The 21,979-nt window shown below is 52.1% G+C and overlaps 1 protein-coding gene across 1 annotated transcript; it reads left to right on the top strand.

Moving 5' to 3' along the window:
• The first annotated feature begins 5,535 nt into the window (after positions 1 to 5,535).
• Tff3 (trefoil factor 3) lies at positions 5,536 to 21,506 on the top strand. The gene is made up of 3 exons (XM_045149211.1): positions 5,536 to 5,617; positions 8,314 to 8,460; positions 21,355 to 21,506. Exons 1-3 carry the CDS (start codon positions 5,536 to 5,538, stop codon positions 21,504 to 21,506), a joined length of 381 nt encoding a protein of 126 aa, XP_045005146.1.
• Positions 21,507 to 21,979: the final 473 nt, after the last annotated feature.

Raw genomic sequence — 21,979 nt, 5'->3', positions numbered from 1 at the left:
TTGTTTAAAATTTTTTATATTGCTATTTTTTTTTCCTTTGAGAGCACGCGAGAAAGAGAGAGAGAAAGAGAGAGAGAGAGAGAGAGAGAGAGAGAGGGAGAGAGAAAGCAAGCATATGCAGGCCAGGGCCTCCTACCATATGCACACACCACATTGTGTGGGTACTTAGGGCTCAAACCCAGGGTGTCAGGCAGGTGCCTTTAACTGCTAAGCCATCTTCTCAGTCTTATTTGTTTATTGTAAAAATCTTCTGAATTCATCAATGGCTAGACATGTAGCTCAGTTGGCAGAGTGCTTGCCTAGCATGCACAAGGCCCTTGGTTTGAACCCCAGCACTGCCAAAAAAGTTAATAAATCATGCTGACTTTTTCTCATTTTGTGAAGGTTTTTTATTGTCTTTGACAATAGTCCTTGGTCAGTTATATGGGTTTCAAATACTTCCTGTGAATTAAGTTCAGAACTCTGACTATTGTATGGACCTGGACAGCTCCTGAAGGAGAGCTGTGTCAGTGATCATAAGGTCATTCAGAACCCCGCAGAACAGGAGACAAAAATAGACATTTGATGGGGTGACCCCATAAGCCCTCCCTGGGTTGGTGCTGAACTCGCTAACTGATGTCAGAGCAGATGCACCCACTCATTGCCTCATGACAGCGTTATGATCTGGGGAATGTGTCTTTAGGTCATTTGGTCATTACAGGACTTCTGTCATCTATGAGAACTGTCACTGAACTGTTGCTGTGTTGTGTGACAGGTGACTATCCACACATACTTCCTGTCAGGGCACAGCTACATGTCAGAGTGAGGAGTCAGGTAGCTTTGTTAGGCAGTTGGGGAGATTGCGCCCCTGAAAGCAGGAAGCAGGAACGTCTCTGGGCCTGTCTTTGGGGTCTCCACTTTGCTAGAAATCAAAGGATGATCTAACTCCTTATCTCTTGCCCAAAGAAGATCTGTTTTTTTCACAAACAACTTGGGCCCCACCTGGAAGGACGGTGTTTTCTAGGGATGAAATCTAATCCTAACATTGTGGATGGTCAAGTTAAGCCCCCAGAACTTGGCGTCATGGCTGGCCTTTTCCTGAGACAGCCCCTAGCCCAGACCAATCAGCCGTCTCTCTCTGGCTGGTGAAACCTCACCATAAGGTTGTAAGTATGATTTACCAGGGGAGGGCTCCCCCACTCCCTGGCTCTCTCAGTCTGGACTGCCTGATCACTAGTGACACCTACTTCTCACATGGGTTCTTGACTCCTTCCTGCCCTCCACATGGCAGGACGTCTCTCTACTTTCCTTTCTGTCCCCTCCACGGTTTTTCCAGGCCCACCACGTGGGCTCTCAAGCCGTGTGGGTGTATTCATTTTCCTTCCCTTGGCTCTATACTTCCCTAAATAATTGAGTTAATAATTACCCTTCTCAGTCTAATTTTATTTAATTCTTTGGTTAAAAGTAAACACAAGCTGGGTGAGGTGGCACACCCCTTTAATCCCAGCAGTTGGGAGACAGAGGTAGGAGGATCGCTGTGAGTTCGAGGCCACCCTGAGACTACAGAGTGAATTCCAGGTCAGCCTGGGCTAGAGTGAGACCCTACCCTGAAAAAAAAATGTAAACACCAACCTAGGGTTTGAGGGTTCAAGGCCTTTCCTAAACCCTTAGCACCCCATTTCAAGAGTATGACATATGACAGACTTTGTCACATTCAAATTGGGTTGCTTCACTTGTGTCTCTGTTTCAGAGCCAAGGCAATTCTTACACATACTCTCCACCCATTCCACACAGGAACCAGGGTCTGTAGAAAGCCATCTTGCTAGGTGGCTTTTGTCCCAGCTTGCCTGGGACAACCCCCATCATACCTGTTGTCCTGGAAGAACTGCTAAAGTTGCCACCACGAACAGCCTGAAAAGCTCTTTCTGACGGTCAGCGCGCATTCGCCTGACTCCCAAGCTCTTCCCAGGACCTGGGTTGCAGTGAGGGAAGGGACACCTCTGCCTAGATTGAGCTGGCAAAGCCTCATCTGAGACAAGACAGTCAGAATAAAATGACCCATAGGAGTTATTTTTGGAGCAGAGGAAGGGGATGGATCACAGCCAGTGGTTCTTAGAGACTGACATTCAAAAGTTAGGAGTGAAAAAAAAAATTAGGAGTGGACTTAGAGCCGCCAGCCATGGCCACTCGTAATGGTGTGTGGGGAAAGGACCACCAAGGCTTACCCAGCAGAACAGATCCCACACAGACCCAGAGGCCATGAGCACAAGACGAAAGCGTGCAGGTGGTAAGCAAGCGTCCTTCTTAGCGTTCCTCGGTTCCCGTGGCTGCTGGGCACTCCCTGGCTTGCTCACATCCCCTTCCCCTGCTGACACTTCACCACATTCTCTGTGCCTCCCTCCATCCTTTTCCCATCTGTCTCTGTGTCCCTTTTCCTTCTTTAAAAAATATTATTTATTTATTAGAGAGAGAGAGAGAAAGAGAGAGAGGGCCCACCAGGGTCCCCAGCCACTGCAAACGGAATCCAGACACATATGCCACCTTATGCACCTGGCTTATGTGGGTACTGTGGAATGGAACCTGGGTCCTTAGGCTTCACAGGCAAGAGCCTTAACCACTAAGCCATCACCCCAGCCCCCTTTTCCTCCTCCTATCAGGACACCATCAAATTGGATTTAGGACCACCCCACTCTAGGTGGACTGGGTCATAGTTTGCTTATTTTAGCTTCAAGGACTTGATTTCTGAACAAGGTCACATCTGTGGAGCCAGGAAGGACATGAATGTGAGGAGGACACTGTTCAACCTGACACATTCGGAAACCCCCCAGTGACCCCAGCTTGTTTAGTGGAAAAGCAGTCTGGTGCCCCAGAGATGTCCTGGCTCCTTTGAGCCTGGTCCCTGGTTCTTTTGTTGGCTGGCTAGTGGGCAGGCCTGACTCCTTGGTCCTGCCCACAGCCTGTCCAGAGCTTTGGAACCTAGCTATTGTATGTGATTTTTATTTGGGGACTTTCTGAAAACTAACCAGAGGTGTGGACTTTCTCTGAGCCTCCCAGCTTGGCAGCAGAGAGCCTCCCATCTGCTCTGCAGAGACAAGGTCACCACAAGGCTACTAGCTGGCTCATCCTGCAGAGGGGCGGGGGACCTCTGTCACAGTCATGCTGCGTTGTGAGGGAGGGAGCCGGGCACCTGTGGGGTCTGAGATGGCCTCCCGGCCCACAGCTGCCAGTTCTGACTTATCTCTGTTCCGAAGGGCGCCCCTGGAAAATGCAGCCCCTGCACAATCCTCCTCTCCCACCACCTGGGGGGGCTCTGAGCTCACGGTGGTCTCCGGGGCAGCCGAAACATCTTCTAATCTTCAAGCTGGCTACTGCTCTTACAGACACGAGGGTCTACTGTGTGTCCGCACCTGGGGGTGGACAGGCATTGGGGCAATTCTCATGCCAGGAGACCCAGGGAGTATGTAGGGACAGCTTCCTGTAGTCAGTGTGTATGCTTACATAACTCCAACTATCACCCATTTGGCTCCGGTGGATCATGTGCCAAAAGACAGAAGCATCCTTGAGTCCATCACAGTGTTTGCTCTCTGAGATATCAGTATCTAGGTCCTGGTGACTCAGGCCAGGCCAGGGGAGAAAGAGAAAGAATCCATGGAGCGTGAGGGCCTCGCCCAGCACAGCTGCAGGGTGGGTGACAGATGGTCAGCAGGAGCTCCTGGCGCCCTTGCCCTGCCTCTGCCTTCTTCCTCCACCTGACTGCTGGCTCAGGTAACGGGGAGACTAGAAGCACTGGAGAGGGAGAGAGAGAGGGCGAGTCTGGCCCTTCCTGTGCCACACTAACTCTGTATTTCTGGGGGGTGCTGAGTTAGTAGTGCCAAGCTAATGCTGTGTGTGCAAAGCCCTGACACTCACTCACCCGGTGAACGCACACCCGCCCCTCAGGACCCAGTCAGATCTCTCCCACTAGCTCTTATATCACACATCATGATTCCCCGCTTTAAGATCTCTTTCTGTCCCGTCTGTGAGCACTGAGGTCAGGGATTCTGCCGGGGGCCACAAGCTCCCCCCTGCACCCCCCCCCTTATCTGCCGGTTAAGTGTCTGGCTTGTGATCCAGGCTCAGTCTCCACTAGTTACATACAGGCACTGAGGCCAGCCTGCCTGCCTTGCCATGGACATTAATACACAATCCCCGGTTCCCATCAGCCACCCAGAGAAGGACAGTTCTGTGGACACCCCCTTTGGGAGGTTCCTGGTGCCCCATTCAACCCACATCTGCTCAACCAGCAGGCAGATGCAGCCATCATCTCCTGGGGTTATGTTCAAAATGTGCTCCCGGGATTTTCAAGTGACAGACCCTGAAACAGGAAAACAAGGAGACTCCAGACGATGGGACTAGCCACATCCCAGTTGCCCTAGGACTGAATCTTCCAGGGAAGAAATGGTGGTCCCTGCTCCCCAACAGCAGACTGCCCAGGAGGCAGGGCTGGGAGCTAATGGCCAGCCATGACCCAGAGAGTCCTATCGAGCCAGCCCCTACTCCTAGAGAACCTTGCCACATACCTTTAATGTCGGACCTCAGTCTCTTCCTCTGGAAACCAGTCTTGTTATTGTTCATGCGGAGAGGCTGATATAGATCAGAAAATAAAAGGAAAGGCCATCTTGGCAAAGGAGAAGAGTCTGTTACCACATGTGTAAAATGCCTTAGCTCCAGAGACCAGAGAGAATGAGACTCTGGGCAGGAGGGGTCTTTGCATGTCTCAACTTAAAAATATTGTTATTTGTTTATTTGAGAGATAGCGAGAGAGAAAGAGAGAGGAAGAATGGGCATGCTAAGACTTCTAGCCTCTGCAAACAAACTCCAGACACACGTGCCACCTTGTGCATCAGTCTCACATTGGTCCTGAGGAATCGAACCTGGGTTCTTATACTTTGCAGGCAAATGTTTTAACCATTAAGCTATGTCTCCAGCCCCACATTATTCAATTTTAAAAGCCAAATGCATCACGGTTTTGTTAAAATACATTGAATAAATGCAGTTATTTAAATGTTATCTCATTATAAAAATGGTTTTGCTGGGGAAAGGACAAAGGAAAAGATTGGCTTCCAAGCATGACAAGAGAGACCCAAGAACCTGAAGGCTAGCTGTCACGTGTGTTTTCAGGTGTTGGAGGCGACACAGATTAAGTAACCCAGGAGCTCCTGTGTATTGGCAGGGGTCTTCCAGCGGGGTGGCTGAGACTACACTACTAATGTCCCCAGCAGAGCCTGCGACCCTGTCCTGCAGCCCCACACAGAGCCCCTGTCCCATCCTCTGGGCCAGACTCTTACTGTGATTGGCATCTGGGCAGAGGAGAGCAGCCTGGGGGCTGGCAACTGCTGTAGTGACCCCTCCCTTTAGGACAGAGGTCTTCTGGTTGTGCAGGGAAGAAGCAGGTGGGGAGCCCTCCCCGAGCAAACATAGTCCACAGAGCTGGGCAAACACAGGGCTATAAAGGGCTCTCCTGGCAGCCCATCACATCCTTCTTCTTGGGGCTATCTCAGAAGCACCTTCATTGCCATGGAGACCCGAGCGCTCTGCCTGATGCTGCTGGTCCTGGTCGCTTGGTCCTCCAGTGCTGCTGCGGAGTACGTGGGCCTGTGTGAGTATTGCTCGGAACCCCCCTTCCCCGGTTGAAGGCTGGGCCCTCCTAGCAGGAGGAGGGACCCAAGAGACCCAGGCTGAAGGAACTTTCTCATGGACTGTCTACCACCCAGCAGCTGCACATGCTTTCTTGCCTTACAGAGAGGGTCTTTCTACCCATTTCATAGACAAGGAAACTGAAGCTCAGAACATTAACATACTCAAGGCAACCCTCCCATTTAGAATTGAAAACAGACTTTGAGCCTAGGCTACTCAGGAGCCAACTCTCCATCCCATTTCCTTCATCACTAGATTTCTGGATTAAACATACAGGTTTTGAAAAATATTAGTCATCAGGCTGGAGAGATGGCTCAGCAGTTAAAGGGCTTGCCTGCAAAGCCTAACAACCGAGGTTCAATCCCCCAGTACCCATGTAGAGCCAGCTGCACAAACCGGCGCATGCATCTGGAGTTTGCAGTGGCCAGAGGCCCTGGTGTGCCCATTCTTGCTTGCTCTGTCTGCCTCTTTCTCTCCTGAATAAATAAAAATATTAAAATATGTGCTGTTGATATATTTATACTCAAGAGAGAAGGAGCAATGCCAGGGCCACTGGCCTCTGCAAACAAACTCCAGATGCATGCACCATTTTGTGCGTCTTGCTTTAAGTGGGTACTGGGGAATCAAACCTGGGCTGGCTGGCTTTGCAAGCAAGTGCCTTTAAGCACTGAGCCATCCACCCAGCCCTACAGGCCAGATTTATGCATCATTGTGTCATATTTCTAGAACAAAAGGGAGACAGGTAAGAAAAAAAATATATAGCTTCAGAGCAATTCATCCAAGCCGAGATACCATCTGGCCGCTGGCTGCAGCACCAGGGGAGAGGTGGCCAAGCTCGAGAGCACCGGCGTGTGGCCTGGCCATCACCGAGCATGGCAGGGCCACCGGGAGAGTCACCGGAGTTGGTGGGGGAGGGGAGCTTGCAACATCCTGCTTTCCTTGGTGTACCCGTTGCATGAGTGTGTCTTGGGGCCACAGTCAGGCCAAAGTTTTCAAAGATTCCTCAGGCTTCCAATATCAAGGTTTGGGGTACCCAAAGAAGGCACTGTAGCCCCACAGCCATGAAGAGAAGTTGAAGTGGGGGTTTCTACTGTCCTATAGGGGCATCATTTGGTTCCCTCCTGATCAGCTGCATTCCAGTCACAAAACAAGTTCTAATCAGCGCGCGGAGGAGGGCACCTTTGCTGCACACAGTAGGGGAGCCTAGGAGCCCTCTTGACAGGAACGCTGGAGACTAAAGGATGCTCACGTCATAGGGCCGGACGAGCTAAACTTTGCGTGGGTGGGTGGGGAGCTGCAGAGGGATGTTAAAATAGCACCCATCCCAGTTTTTCATAGAGCAGGTATATCTTCCCAGGGGCCCTTTCCATTTAAAGTGGGTTTTTTTTGGGGGGGGGAGGGCTGTTGTTGTGAATCAAGACAAGGAGCCTTCTCTCAGGTTCTGGAGACTCCTATTCCTAAGGGCACTGCCAGCTGGAGGGTACCCAGGCCTGTTTCCTGACCAGGCTAGAAGAGCCAACTGAGAGGCACCTGGGCAAATGGCTGGGTTTCTAGGGCTGGTGTCAGCAAAACCCATCCAGAACCCAGCTCTCAGCAGAGGGAGCAGCGTTTGCAGAGCGTTCCAGCCTAAGCTACAGGAGATCCTGTCTCATAAAAACCGAAAGAAAGGGTTGGAGAGATGGCCTAGCTGTTAAAGTGTTTGCCTGCAAAGCCTAAGGACCCAGGTTTGATTCTCCAGATCCCATGTAAGCCAGATGCACAAGGTGGGGCACGCAGCTGGAGTTCATTTGCAGTGGTGGAGGCCCCGGCAAGGCCATTCTCTCTCTCCCTCTCTCTCTTATAAATAAATAATTTTTCTGGGTGTGGTGGCACACAACTTTAATCCCAGAACTTGGGAGGCAGAGGTAGGAGGATCACCATGAGTTCAAGGCTACCCTGAGACTCTATAGTGAATTCCAGGTCAGCCTGGGCTAGAGTGAGACCCTACCTCAAAACACCAAAAAATAAAAATAAAAAAATAAAAAATAACTGAAAGAAAAAAAAAAAAAACAGGGTTTATTTTGAGCCAAATAAGCATGACCGTGACCAGGAAACACAGATCTGTGACCTTGAACGCCGTGTTCATGGGGAAGTGGACACATGGACTTTCACAGCCACAGAATAAAAGATAAACACAATCCTAAGTCGATGCATTTACCAGACACAGGGGTGTGAACACGCGGCGGGTGGGTTATACCAAGCAGGGACATTTCTGCCATAGTCTCAAATACTATGTGGTGACATTCCCGGCTCTGGGATTGGTAGAAGAGAGAGGCTTGCTAAGCTAACGCATTCCAAAGGTTTCATCTGGTGCTCAGAGGGTATGAGACAAGTGGCCATGAAAGGGGCTAAAGATAAACCGAGATGAGTTTGGCTCAAAGCTCCAATCCCTTAGCCAGTCTGAAGGCTCTCTCTTTTTCAGTGAATTTCAGTTCACAGTTAATGGTTTCTCTTTAAACATCCTCATGGGACACAGGTCCCCCAAGAGGCAAGGGGCGTCACCATCTTGGAGCTGAGGAGCAGGGGTGCAGGGGTGAACACACACGCAATGAACCAAGAAGCTAACCCCAAGCTAAGGCTCTAGAGGGTTGACGTGCTCTTGTTTGGTCATTTGGACAGCCCCGAGCCAATGTGTGGTCCCTGCCAAGGACAGGGTGGACTGTGGCTACCCCAAGGTCACCCCTGAGCAGTGCAACAACCGGGGCTGCTGCTTCGACTCCAGCATCCCCCAGGTGCCCTGGTGCTTCAAACCCCTGCAGGAGACAGGTAAGACCAGTGAGCGGCGCCATGGCATATGTCATCTGGAGGCATCCTGCTCTTCCTGGGCTGGGGGAGGACACCTGAACTCCCCAAGATGCCACGTGCGTTTTGGGTCCCAACAGGACAGCCAGCACCATCAGGGCTCCTGGTTGGACGGCCTGCAGGGAAGAGTTCACATCAGGGGCCTTTCGTCCAGGGGAGCTAGTGGCCAGTGACTGCCCTTCTCCATTCCTTTTTGCAAATATAAATACAATGGCTATAGAAAGGTGTTCTGAGCTAGGCCATGTGTGGAGAGAGGTTGTGTGAAGCTATCCGAGAGGGCAAACGAGATCATGTAGCTGCGAGGACTCAGCTGAGCCAGAGTCCCTTGTCATCCAGGACATGCTCACAGCACATGGTAGCCAGGTGGCCTTCTTACACCCCTCCACCCTACCTTGCATCTTCTACCTCTTCTTTGGGTGGAGCAGGGGTACAGGGTGAGAACCCCAGGGAAAAAAAATCCTTTCTAGGGTGGAGCCCAGTGGCTGTATAAACAGCAGGTGGCTGGGGACATAGGCGGCTTGTCCATCTCGGCTCCACCCAGGGCCCGATCCCACCATATCTTGGGTGTAGCCGTCCGCTGTGAGCCATTTGATGTCCAATGTCTAGCTCACCTTCTAAGAAGGAGGTGTCTGTGTAAGGCGCCTTCCTGACTTGGCATGCAAAAGAGCCAGCTGTGTCCTTTGACCTGGGTAACAAGGAGACTTTGCTGTGGCTGCTCTGTTCCAGGGATGGAGACCCACCCCATGCATGCCACCTTCCTTCAGTGGGCCAGGAAGGAGGCTTGGAAGCGGCTGGGACCAGTAGAATGATCTGGCCATTGCCCCATCACTAGCTTCCCACACACACCCAGTCTTCCTCCAGGGACCACACGCAAGTCTCACCTCACCATCTGCCAAAACCACCCGAGTCCCGTGATCTCATTTAACTACTCCAGTGGGGTATAGAGTTGCTCTCCGTGGCTGTATGGACTCACCATTTCCCTGTGACTCGAGGCAGAGAGCCGGCAGCTACTGACCTTGGAGCTCGCCCTCACCTAGAGAAGCCTGGCACTGTTGGGTAGGGATGACACTGCTCACCTTAGCCCCTTGCTTCCTTCCCAGAATGCACGTTTTGAAGGTGCCCTGGATCTGGGAAGGGGGATCCACCATCTGGGCACCTTCCAGCGACGGTGGCTGAGGGCGGCGCTCACGTCTGCTCGTCCCTCTCCGCTCCTGGAGGCGCATCTGCTGGAAACCCATGTAAGGGCCCAATGACTTGGAGAATAAACGTCCCACGCCCAGCATGAGCTATTCTGTGGAGACCTCTCTGCTCTGGTGTTTCTGTTGCATCGCTCTGTGGGGTGGGAAGGGTGGAGGCTGGTGCGGGTTCGCAGGAGGGGGTGTCCCAGGTGTCCCCAGGGAACAATTCTGAGTTGCTGTGACACACTGTCACTCTCAGGCCAGGTGCCCGCATGACAGGGCAGGCAAGGTACGTCCTCTGTAAGGTAAGAACACCATTCCACATGCAAGTTTAAAAAATCCTTTTAAACTTCAGGTCTATGAGTTTGTTGTAGTTTGTAGCAATCACTTTTTCATTGCTAGGACAAAACACCGGACCAAAATAAGCATGATGGAAACAAAGTGTTTATGTCAACTTAATAGATTTGAGAAGTTTCGTCATGACAGGAGCAGAGACTGGGCATCATATCTCCACAGCAGCAGGAAGGAAGTAGCTGGGTAACAAGGCTTAAGGTCCGCCCCCAGTGAGGTGCCTCCCTAAGGCCTCACTGCATCCCCACATCCCCACATTGTCACCAGCTGGGGACCAGTATTCAAAGCACATGAGGCTATGGGGGACATTGTCCATTCAAACCACCACAGGGTTTCTCACAGCGCCATGGATAAGGGGCTACTGAGAGGGGCACAGTGATGGGCAGCTGTGCCATGGAAAAGTGCTCCCCAGTGTGGGTGAGGAGTCGCCAAAGCTACATCCCTGGAGCATTTCGCACAACCTTCAGGATCCTCTGGAGTCTCCGTTCTCTAGAAATCGTCACCACTATGCACAACTTGGGAGAGGGCCTTGTGAATCATCTGCCTTTCTGCGATTCCTGAACCTCAAAATGTCCCTGAGTGCTAGGCCTCCCTCCCCCTCCCCCAGAAGGAAAGAGCTATAACAACTGGTCCTGTGAGGCTGAGATGCCCTTTCAGCTGGCACTGCTGTGTTAGCTCCAGTGCAGCCTCAGGGGTTCACGTTTGGCAAGTTTGACCTCCAGGGTGGTGATGCAGAGAGGTGGTGGGACCTTTAAGAGATGGCGGTCTAGGCCTGGAGAGATGGCTTAGCAGTTAAGGCACATGCCTGTGAAGCCTAAGGACCTAGGCTCAATTCTCCAAGTCCCAAGGTAAGCCAGAGGCACATGGTGGTGCATGCATCTGGAGTGCTTTTGTAGTGGCTAGAAGCCCTGGTGCACCCATTCTCTCTCTCTCTCTCTTTGACTCTAAGAAATAAAAATAAAATCTTTTTTAAAAAAGAGACGAGGGTCTAGTGAGAGGTAAGCAAATCAGTGAGGGACTTGAGCTTAGAAGGGGTTAGTCCTAGCCTCGAGAAGCGAGTCTGTTCCCACATGGGTGAGCTGACACACCAGAGCGTGTCTCACCCCTGCGCCCTCTGCTTCCTGTCTCACCGGTGACGCTGTCTGCGCTCTCATCACTGTGGTGCCCTTTGCCATGGTCTCCACCAGAGTGAGCAGGTGGTGGCCCCATGTTTTTGGACCCCCAGAACTGTGAGCTGGACACACCTGCTTTCTTCATCTGTGCCCAGCTTCAGCCATACAACATACTATGCTGATGCGTGCTCCACCCAAGCGTAGGGAGTGAGTCTCCACCCAGGGGCCCAGTGAGGTGCCCATCCTCCAGCTGCCAATCTCCTCACACCCCAGCCCTGGGAGAGGCAGCCACCAGCATGTCATCTGGCTCCTCTTGCCAGTTCTGAACCCTGATCTCTTCTTGGTGACTCCCCACTTCCATCTGGATGGAGCCCAGAATTGGACACCCAGGGCAGGGCTGAAACAGGGTGTTAGGGGTTCAGGAAAGTCCCTGAACCCACCCCCAAACCCTGGGTTCACATTTGCATTTAACCAAAGAATCGGGCAAAACCAAACCGAGAAGGATAATTATCAAGTTATTATATTTACTGGGGTAAGAATAGAACCAAGGCAAAGAAAATGAATACACCCACGTGCTCTGAGAACCCGTGTGTGGTGAGTATGGGAAAACAGTGGGAAAAAAGTTAGAGAGGAAAGAAAAGAAAATACAAGGCTCCTACATGTGGAGGGCAGGAGAAGCAGAGCGTCCACGTCAGAGTAGGGGCCATGGGAAACTCGCCAGAAGCTGGAGGTTCATAAGCGGCCAGGCAGCCCACAGAGCTTGCCCTCCACGCCCATAAGGTATTTATAACCTTTTGATGGTGGGCCCAACTTCCAGCTCAGGTAAGCCATAGAGACAGCTGACTGGTCTGGACTAGAGGCCGTCTCAGGAAGAGGCTAGCGGTGATGCCACGTTCTGGGGACTGAAATTGACTAACCACAATGTTAGGATTAAATCTAGGAAAGACCTGCCTCCCCGTAGGGGCCCAGGTTGTTAGTGGAAAAACAGAATTAGGGAAGAATAAGAAGTCAGAGCAGAGCCAGGCGTGGTGGCGCATGCAATCCCAGCACTGGGGAGGCAGAGGTAGAAGAATCACCAAGAGTTCAAGGCCAGCCTGAGACGACATAGTGAGTTTCAGGTCAGCCTGGGCCAGAGCGAGACCAGGAATTCTTGCTCCAGGGTTTCCAGACCAGGCTTCAAAATGGCTGAGACAGTCTCATAGCTCTAGGAAGCTCATCCCCAGCAAGAATAGGGTGCCACTCACCCTGGAAGGAAAATACCCAAGCCTGGTCCTGCTGGTGACACTCAGAAGCCTGAGGCTCCTGCAGCTCTTTCCCTGAGTATGGGGCCTGAAGCCCAGGGGCCGTCTCAGCAGCTGCCACACCTCATGAACACTGTGACACTGATGCAAAAGACGAGGCTCTCGCCTCAAAGGGGATGAGAGATAGTTTATTCTGCAGCCAAATACAAGTGACCATGGCCCTGGGACACAGAGTTAGGCTACCCCAAATTCCCTGTTCCAACATGTTAACAGTTTCGTGAAGGTTTTATAGTTATAGGACAGAAGAAAGTCATCAATCAAAGCACTTTTCAAGTACATTGGCTGAGCATCAGGTAGGTGGGTTATAGCCAAGTGGGGAAATCCACCATACGCCTCAGATGCTGTCTGGTGACATTCTTAGCCCTTGCGTTGGTGGAAGCTGGGGGTCTGTCAGTACATTCCAAAAAGGATTACACCCGATCAACTGATAGTGGGGATTAGGTCATACACATTGGTGGGCAATAAATGGCTATTGAGGGGCCAAGGAAATCAGGCTTTAGTCTTGCAACACTCTATCTCTCTGTGACCACAGGAGTTTTATCAGTCCATTCAGCCTTGCTGGAAGCAGGTGCAGCAGATATGGTGCTTTTGTAGGAATTTCAGTTCACTGTGATAAGGTCCACCTGGTCACTTGGTGGCCCAGATCACAAACACACTGGAAGCTGCCTTCCCTCCCCACTGAGGCGGCTTCTAAACCAACCACTGGCTTTCCATGGCCCTGCACGAATGGCTTTGTGAGCATTTTTATGAGCTCTTGGGCGACCCCAAGGTCAATGTCAGAAACCAAATTGAACCTTGCTCCCAAGCTCAAGTGTCCCCCCTCTGGGCTTCTCCTCCCTCAGAAGAATTGTCCATGAATGGGGACAGCCCCGCTCTGAAGTCTCTGTAGGGCCAAGCAGGCTCCCATTGTTTGCTCCCTGATCAAGGGGTTTCTGACTGGGACAGTCAGGCGCCCTGCTGTGGTACAAAACTCAGAGTGAATCATCACACCCAGCATAGTGTCACAGGTGGGGCTGGGCAGTGGTGAGGTCATAATGGCTCCACCCTTGTAAATGAGCCCCTTACTGTTCCCCCATCTACTGCCCCAGAGGACACCAGGACAGGGTGCCGTGTCGGACTAGAGAGCAGCCTTCAGCAAACAGAGAGTTCTCCAGTGCCTCGATCTGGGACATCCGGCCTCCAGAACTGAGAAAAATTCCTGCTGTTTATGAAGTACCAGTCGAGGGTATTTTTCTTTTTTAAAAAAATATTTTATTTTTATTTATTTATTTTGGTTTTTCGAGGAAGGGTCTCGCTCTAGCCCAGGCTGACCTGGAATTCACTATGGAGTCTCAGGGTGGCCTTGAACTCATGGCAATCCTCCTACCTCTGCCTCGCGAGTGCTGGGATTAAAGGCGTGCGCCACTACGCCCGGCTTTTATTTTTATTTATTTACTTGAGAGAGAGAGAGAGAAAGAAAGAAAGAGAGAGAATAGGCGCACTAGGGCCTCTAGCTATGGCAAACACACTCCAGATGCATGCACCACCCTGTGCCTCTGGCTTACGTGGGTCCTGGGGAATCGAACCTGGGTCCTTTAGATTTGCAAGCAAGCTCCTTAACCATTATGCCATCTCTCCAGCCCTGAGAGTAGTTTTCTATAACTGCAGACTGCAGATGAACTAAGACACCCTCTAGTCCAGTGACTTCATTAAAGGCTCAAGCTGTGGCTGTGTCCAGCCAACTGCTGTAGCTGTTTTCAGAACATCCTAGAACCTTGGTGGTTGAATCAGAGTATCTGCATTGGGGTCCATTCATCCAGACAGTTGGGCAGATGGAGCCCGCTCCTCAGGATCCTGTACTCTACGTAGGCAGACAGTGTGAAAGGAAAGGGGCCACAAGGAGCCAGGACTTCCAAGAGGATGGGAGCTACTTGAACCTAGAGGCTCTGGCCCTACAGCTGGACTGGGGTGTTGAGCCAGGCTCCAGGCTATTTCTAGAGCCTGCATGAACCCCCCCCCCCCCAGCCAAGCAAACAGGGGAGCTAATTTGTCCCCTCAGGGCTCTGAGCCCAAAAGACCAGAGCCATGGAGTGCCTGGGCTGTGATCGGAAGCTCCAGTAGACCAGGGCAGCAGAGGGCAGGACTGATGTGCAAGCGCTCTTTCCGCAAGCCCTGCCGATTCCAGCAGGAAGAAAGGAGGCTGCTGGGAAAAGAGCAGGAATGCTGGTGCTCGGGCCAGGGGCATGTTGCAGAAAACGCAAGGGGTTACCCAAGACCCAGATATCAAGAGAAGCAGCAATGTGTATTTCTATTTTAAAAGCTACTTTTATATTTTATTTTAATTTATTTATGACAGAGAGAGAGAGAGAGAAAGAGAGAGAGAGAGAAAATGGGCATGCCAGGGCCTCTAGTCATTGCAAATGAACTCCAGATGCATGCACCACCATGTGCATCTGGCTCACATGGGTTCTGGGGAATTGAACCTGGGTCCTTAGGCTTCGCAGGCAAACGCCTTAACTGTTAAGTCATCTCTCCAGCCCAACAATATGTTTTTATTTTTTTTGTGTGTCTCTCTGTGTGTATTTGCATGTGTGGCTCTGTGTGTGTATGTTCGTGTGTGTGTGTGTGTGTGTGTGTGTGTGTGTGTGTGTGTGCGCGGCTGTATATGTGCGGGCACACAGGTGCATGTCCACCTCACTGTAGTCCCTGCTTTAAGGGAAAGAAGGGAGCTGGGCCTTTTAAGTCCCAGCGGAGTAGAGGGCGTCTCAATTGTCCCATTTAGTGTCATTTAGTGCTATGCTTGCAAGTTGAGGATTTCCTAGAGAAGATGAGAATGTGGTTACAGATGTCCCCTCAGCAGTCAGCAACCCTGAGCCTGCTGTAAAGTGACGTGCTGGGACAGGCTGGGACAGGCTGGGAGCCCCAGAGCGGGGCCTCTGAACAGTGCTGCCCTCGGGGCCACGTGGAGCAGGCTCTGGTCCTGTGTCCTCACGCACATCGGGAAGGTCAGATTTTGCTGACTTTGGGGGCAAAACATACCCAAACCATTCTGGCATCTCTCACAATTGTGTCTTTGCACACATGAATAAAATGCAAGGCAAATCCCCAGGGGGCTTCTTGTGTCTGTACCAGATAAGAATTTCATGCTTACAAACTGCTCACTCTAATTTTTAAGTCTTTTTTTTAATTAATCATCACTAGACATTTTCCTGTCTGACACTCATAGAAGAAAGTCAAATCTAGGGCTGAGGATGTTTGGGTTTGATCCCCAGGACCCACATTTTTAAAAAGCCAGGCATGGTGGCACACGCCTGATGTCCTCTGGCTTCCACACACATGTACACATGGGTACACCTGAACACACATGAACACACACACACACATGTACACACAGGTACACCTAAATATGCATGAGCTCACACACATGTGCACCTGCACACGCATGAACACATGCACACATGTACACACAGATACACCTAAATATGCATGAACACACACCTATGCACCTGAACACCCACATGTACACACACATGCACCTGAACACACATGAATGCACACACACATGTACACACAGGTACACCTGAATATACGTGAATGCACATATACACACACACATAAATCCAGTCCCTTCCTGGTCCCCAGTCAAGTCCAGGGGCTGCTGCTGTCTATGTGGGTAAAGACATGGGGGGTGCTGCCTGAGGCCTGGCACAGTAGGACTGGAACCTCGGCTTCCAGTGCCTGCTCATCTCTGTCTCTCTCAGACCATGGGACCGTGGGATGCTTCTCCCATTCCTCTTGGTGTGCGAGTGTGGTGTACTCAGGATCTGGAAGGCGGCTCCACAGCACTAAGGGGAGGGGTGAACCGGAGCATTCTCACTGGAGAGTTCCTGAAAACAGCATACCTAGTCAGGATAAAGGCTGGCCAGAGCCCACCTCACTGTCCAGACCACGACGTAGCTCATACTGCCCTCTGCCGGCTGCAATGAGTGACCGCTGCTGCTCCTCATGGATGGACCCTGGGCTCACTTCCTGCCCCATCTTCCAGTTATAATGAAGACACCCAACCTCCTGAGTTCCCCGCTGCCACCCTGCAGAGCAGCCGCTCTAATACTGTCCCTCGCCCCAACCTGCTTCTTGGTGCTCAGTCCTAGCCCCGCGGTGTGCAGCTCTGGTGCTCCACTAGAGGGCGCCCTTGGACGCCCACTCATGCTCCTTCGCTGCTCTGTGGATTTTTCCCACCCTGGCCCCAATGACCCAAAGGGGCGGGCTGTCTTATGGAGAGATTCCATTCTCTTTGTAAGACTCCTGTCCTCAAGTCTGGCATCGGGCTATGACACGGAGGAGAAAATGAGAGGAAACCACAGAGCTAACATGTGGCCACGCTACTAGTCACTCCCTGCCCTGCGGGGGCTGCGCTGGGGTATGGAGCACAGGCCAGGGTAGAGCATCGGCTGCTAGCCCAGGGCCATGAGAAAAGGAAGGAAACTGGGGGAGGGACTTGGGCAGATGCTTCGAGAGCATAGCTCTGCCACGGCCTTACCTGTCCTGTCAGTAGAGTGAGATCTGGTTCTGCTCAGTCATGTGATGTCAGTGAATGCTGTGCTTTGAATGTGAGATGCCCCCCATAGGCGCAAGTATCTGAACCCGTTGTCTCCAGCTGGTGGTGCTCCTTGGGAAGGTGGTGGAACCTACAGGAGGTGGAGGCTTGTGGAGGAAGTGGGTCACGGGGGTGGGGGGTGGGTGTTGAGGGTTCATAGCCTGGAATCACTGCTGCTTGCTTTCCCTTCATGTCTGCAGATGTGATGTCACCAGTCAGCTTTCTGCTCTGGCCGCCATGCCATCCCCTGCCATGAGAGGCCTGTCTCCCCTCCTGAAGAACCCCCTTCCCTTCCTTAACCTGCCTCCTGTCGGGCCACAGCAACAAGTAACTGATAACAGGGAAGATTAACACCCTCGGGTGAGGCTGCACCCACTCTTGTTGGCAGTACCTCCGTGGCCATGGAGGCAAAAGTCAGTGGACTCCTTGCTCCAAAGAGCCCAGCTTCTTGAATGCTCTTAGGAAAGATGAGTTCGATTTTCCACACACTTCCAGTTCTGAGGACAACTCACCTGTAGGGTAACTAGAGCCACAGGTGAGAGGCGGGGTGTCCTCTGTAGGTGGGAGATGAGGCTCCACAGAGAGAGTGAAGCACAGGGGGCTGGCCCCTGCCTGCTGGCCCCTCTCTCCTCACACCTGCTTAGAGGATGGGTTTTCCTCCCCTTGGTTTTTCCAGAAAGGCTTCTGTGGCTTGAGCTGTATGCTGTAATTATTTAAGTATAAGGACATTTGCTATAGGCTGATTATCCCAAGGAACCAGAGCAGTGGCCACCCGAAGGGAAACGGCTGCCTAGGTTCTGGAACATTCCAATGATAATGTGCCACATAGCTGTTGAAATGGGGACATGGCATCTTCTGGTCTGAAGTACAGGTTGCATCTCTGTGCAGGTGAAGAAAGGCCACCTGGAGGGCAGGGGGCACCTCTCCCGGAGTGTGGCAAGGGGAGGTGAACCAACTGGATTCTGCTGTCAATGCTGGTGGTCTCAAAGATGGTGAGGGCATGGGTCAGTGTTTGCATTGTTATACCAGGCATGTGGAGTATTTGACAGTGTGAGATAATAAAGGTATCTTGAAAGAAGTGGGGAAGTGTGTTGGTTTGAATCAGGTGTCCTTTATAACCTCGTGTGCTTTAAATGCTTGGTCCCCGGCTGGTGGCAGTTTGGGAGGTGGAGCCTTGCTGGAGGAGGTGTGCCATTGGGAGCAGGACTTTGGATGTATTAACCAGTTCCCCCTTGCCAGAGCTTGGTTCGCTGTCTTGCTGCTGTTTTCCACCTTCTGTGACAGAGGTGACAGTCTCTGTTCCTGCTGTGCTTTCCCCTCCATCATGAAGCTTCCCCTCAAGACTATAAGCCAAGATAAATCCTTTCCTCTCACGTTGGTGTTGGGTGTTTTGTCCCAGCAATGAGCAGGTAAGTACAACAGGGACAGAGAGGGATCCTGACGGGGAAGATGGAGGGAGGGAGGGCAAGGAGGAAGAAGGGACAGGAGAAGGGAGGAGGAGGGACGGGAGGGCAAGCAGGGAAGATGGATGAGAGGCAGGGAGGAAGGGAAGATGGGAAGAGAGATGGGAAGGAGGTGATGGAGCTGTAGAGAGAAAGGACACTGAGCCAGGAGGAATGGGAGGGTAACGAGGGAGGAAGGCCAGAGGGCAGGAGGGACCCTGCGGCAGGAGGGATGAGGGGGTCAGGGAGAGAGGAGGTGCAGGGCATGGGGAGGCCGTCACTGCGGGCAGCCAGCTAGCTGCTCGTCTCCGGCTGGTGACAGGGCACCTGCGGTGGTGCCAGGGGAGTGGCTCCATCCTGTCTGCCCATGCACTGGGCTAACACAGTATGCCTCAACAGGGCCACGCACCCCAGAGCGACACCAGGATGCATGGCTGACCCGCAGAGGACACTGACAGCCTGAGGACCCCACAGGTGTTGACATTTCGTGCCACCCTCGGTGAAGTGCTGGCGCCCCAAGCCATTTCCCCTGACACAACGGACTCCCCAGTGGTGTGCACCTGTACAAGTCTCCCCAGGCAAACGAGAGGGACAATGCGGAGGGAACCGTTAACTCCCCCTGGATGCTGGGGGCTGGACTCTGCCTCCACTTAGGACCAGCTTGGTGCCCTCAGGGGGGCTGTCTGATCTCCCTGAGCCTCAGTGGTCCTGCCTGTTAAGCTGAGCTGCTGAGGAACGAGGTGACACCGGGCACTGCTACCTCACAGGTGCCTCAGAGGGGCCGGGGCGCCCCTCCCCACTCAGCGTTCTGCCCAGCTCCCCCTTGTGATTCCACTGTACCACCTAAAGGACAGGCCTATGACGAGACACCACACCCTAGGGGTGCCACCCTCCACCCTCTAGGCCTGAGAGCTGAGGTATTTGAAAGCAGAAAGGAAGGAGAGAGAGAACAAAAAACTGAAAATAACAATGCTTTATTTGATTTCGGTCACATTTTCCCAAGTGACATGTCATTTCAGAAACAAAATTCGAGTCTGTAAAAATAAAATGTATATACAGATGGAAGGAGAGAGAGAGAGCTCCTGACATGTTCAGGGCACGCCCAGGGGCTGCTGGGGGTCGTCAGAGAGCTCCGGTCCTGTTCAACGTCACTGGTCTGGGGTCACGGGGACACAGCTAAGGAAACAAGTGCCCCAAAGTGCCACTATTATTTATTTATCTATTCATATTTATTTCTGAGACAGAGTCCCACGTATCCCAGGCTATCCTCAAACTGTAGCTGAGGATGACTTTGAACTTCCGATCTTCCCGTCTCCACCTCCCGAGTTCCAGGATGGGTCACAGATGAGCGTCACCATGCCTGGTTTGCACAGTGCTAGAGATCCAAGCCAGGGCCTTGTACGTTGGCATGGGCAAGGACTCTGCCAATGGGGAGGTGGATCCAGCCCAGCACTGTACCTTTTGGATACATACATACATACATATCTGTACATGTCTGCACATGTGTATGTAGGTGTCCCATTCAACAGGGCAAACCTCCCGTGGCATGCAGCAACATGGTTTCCCAAGCTAGTAAGGCTAGATCCATGTAAAGTTCTCCATATGGTAGTATAAAGAAAGGAACTGGAAATGAGACAGACATTGGCGGCGTACTTACATGCTGGCTACAAAGTTACTTGCATTGACTTTTGCTTTGAAAGAGTAAAAACCAAAGGGGGAAACTTAAATACTCCCTCATCCACCAAAGTGTAACAATGAAAATGAGACGATTCACAATGGGCTCCTTGCAACAGACTCGGCTGTGGTCAGGAGTGGCACCCATCTACCCACAGGCGTGACGTCATTAGCAACCTCTGGCACATTGTGTTACACTGAAACACCGATTATTCCTTGTCCGGAGGAGGGGGCACAGGACTGTAAAAGGTTTATGGTCTAAGCAATTTGGGTGACAGAACATTTTACTCCCTTTTAAGCAAAACCAGCTAGAGACTCACCACTGAGGTACTTACGATTAAGCTCAGGCAGTCCATGACCTTCCCCAGAGCACCCAGTGGACAAGCATACAAAATGCCAAGGTCTAAAACCAAATGTGTCACTAAAATAGCTTTTCAGAAAAGTCAAGCCGTGGTGCGATTTGGATCGCGGGGCATCCCGGGGTCTGCAGAGAGACTTCCGGGTGTTTCCTTTCTGGGCCGGATGCATTCCAAACCCAACAGAAGTCGATACACTCAAAGGGGAGACTGCTGGTCATGCCCAGAGATGGTAGAGTTCTGTGGCCCGAGCTATGGCACACTCCTGCTGGGCAAAGTCTGGCGTACGTGCTGGGCTCTGCTAGGAGGAAGGTTTGGAGCTGACGGGAACACTGAGTGCCACACTGGCTGCCACAGCAAGTGCCCCGTCACCCCCGTCAGTCACACTGCTTGCTACTCCCTGGCTAGGGAGAGCACCTCTGCCCCTCCTCCTGCTCGTCCCGTTGTGGAGAGGGTCACACAGGCTTGCAGGGTTCCAGGGCACACGCCCCACAAGTCAGTGGTCACAAGGTAAACATCACAGCTCAAGCCACACCAAGGTACAGGCCCAGGCGACTACAGATTCTGCTCCCGAGCTGACTCATGGAAGAGGCTGGTCACCATGACAGAGACAGGGCCGTGAGGACCTGGCTGAACGTTGCTGTTCTGGGCACGCTAGGGGGTCACACCTCACTCAAGATCTCAGAGCAGAAAAGTCCTGCGCCCATTATGTGTCCTTGATGTGGACCTGAAAGGCAGAGGTGATGGGCATGCTTTTTGCTTTTAACCCCCGGCCACGGATGAACCCCAAAGAGTAGCCCAGCCTGACCCAGGAGCCCCTGGGGAGCAGGCTGTGGTCTTCGAGTGGCCCTACTGTTGTGACAAATAGGGGCACTTTCCTGCTTCCCTTACTCTCACTTCTCGGGGGTCAGTGAGGAGCCCGAGGCTGCGTCCACTCAGGATAACCCTTCCCCTGGCCAGGATGGGGCAGCCCACGTGCTAGGGCGGGTGGCCCTCTTTGAAGCCAGGGGACTGTTCTGAGGACGTCGAGGCCTCAGCCACCCTGGTCCTGCTTCCAGAATCATGTGTGCAAGCCTCACTCGCTGGCCTCAAGCCTACTGGGAAGCTACTGAAAATTAGAGGAAGAGTTCTGGTTGGCATTCAGAGACCACAGAGAGCTGAGCCGAATCAAGGCTCTCGTCTGTTCCAAGATGGAGGCCAGCAGGGAAAGGACTTGGAACGGCCACCACGCAGCTCGGGCTCACAGAGCAGCAGAAGCGCATGTGGCGCTTCCTCACAGGACTTTAGGTAACTTGGTCCTCCCTTATCTGAGGTTTCGCTGCCCCCGGTTTCAGTTATCCACAGTCACATGCGGTCAGAAAATACTAAAAATATATTGAGAGGGAAAGAGAACCTTCCCTAACCTTTCTCACAGCATACTGCTGTGATAGTGTAGTATCAGTAGCTTTCATTGCTAGAATTTCTTAATGTGCCTAATTTATTATTACTTATTA

Source organism: Jaculus jaculus, chromosome 5 (genome assembly GCF_020740685.1).
Source record: "Jaculus jaculus isolate mJacJac1 chromosome 5, mJacJac1.mat.Y.cur, whole genome shotgun sequence".
In the NCBI taxonomy this organism is placed as follows: domain Eukaryota; kingdom Metazoa; phylum Chordata; class Mammalia; order Rodentia; family Dipodidae; genus Jaculus; species Jaculus jaculus.
This window is presented reverse-complemented; position numbering and strand designations above follow the sequence as displayed.

Excerpts from the sequence above, each read along its gene's own strand:
- Tff3 (XM_045149211.1), top strand. The coding sequence starts at position 5,536 with ATGGAGACCCGAGCGCTCTGCCTGATGCTGCTGGTCCTGGTCGCTTGG. Across the intron at positions 5,618-8,313 it reads TGCGGAGTACGTGGGCCTGT|CCCCGAGCCAATGTGTGGTC; the intron begins GTGAGTATTGCT and ends TCATTTGGACAG. Across the intron at positions 8,461-21,354 it reads CAAACCCCTGCAGGAGACAG|GGGCACTTTCCTGCTTCCCT; the intron begins GTAAGACCAGTG and ends TGTGACAAATAG.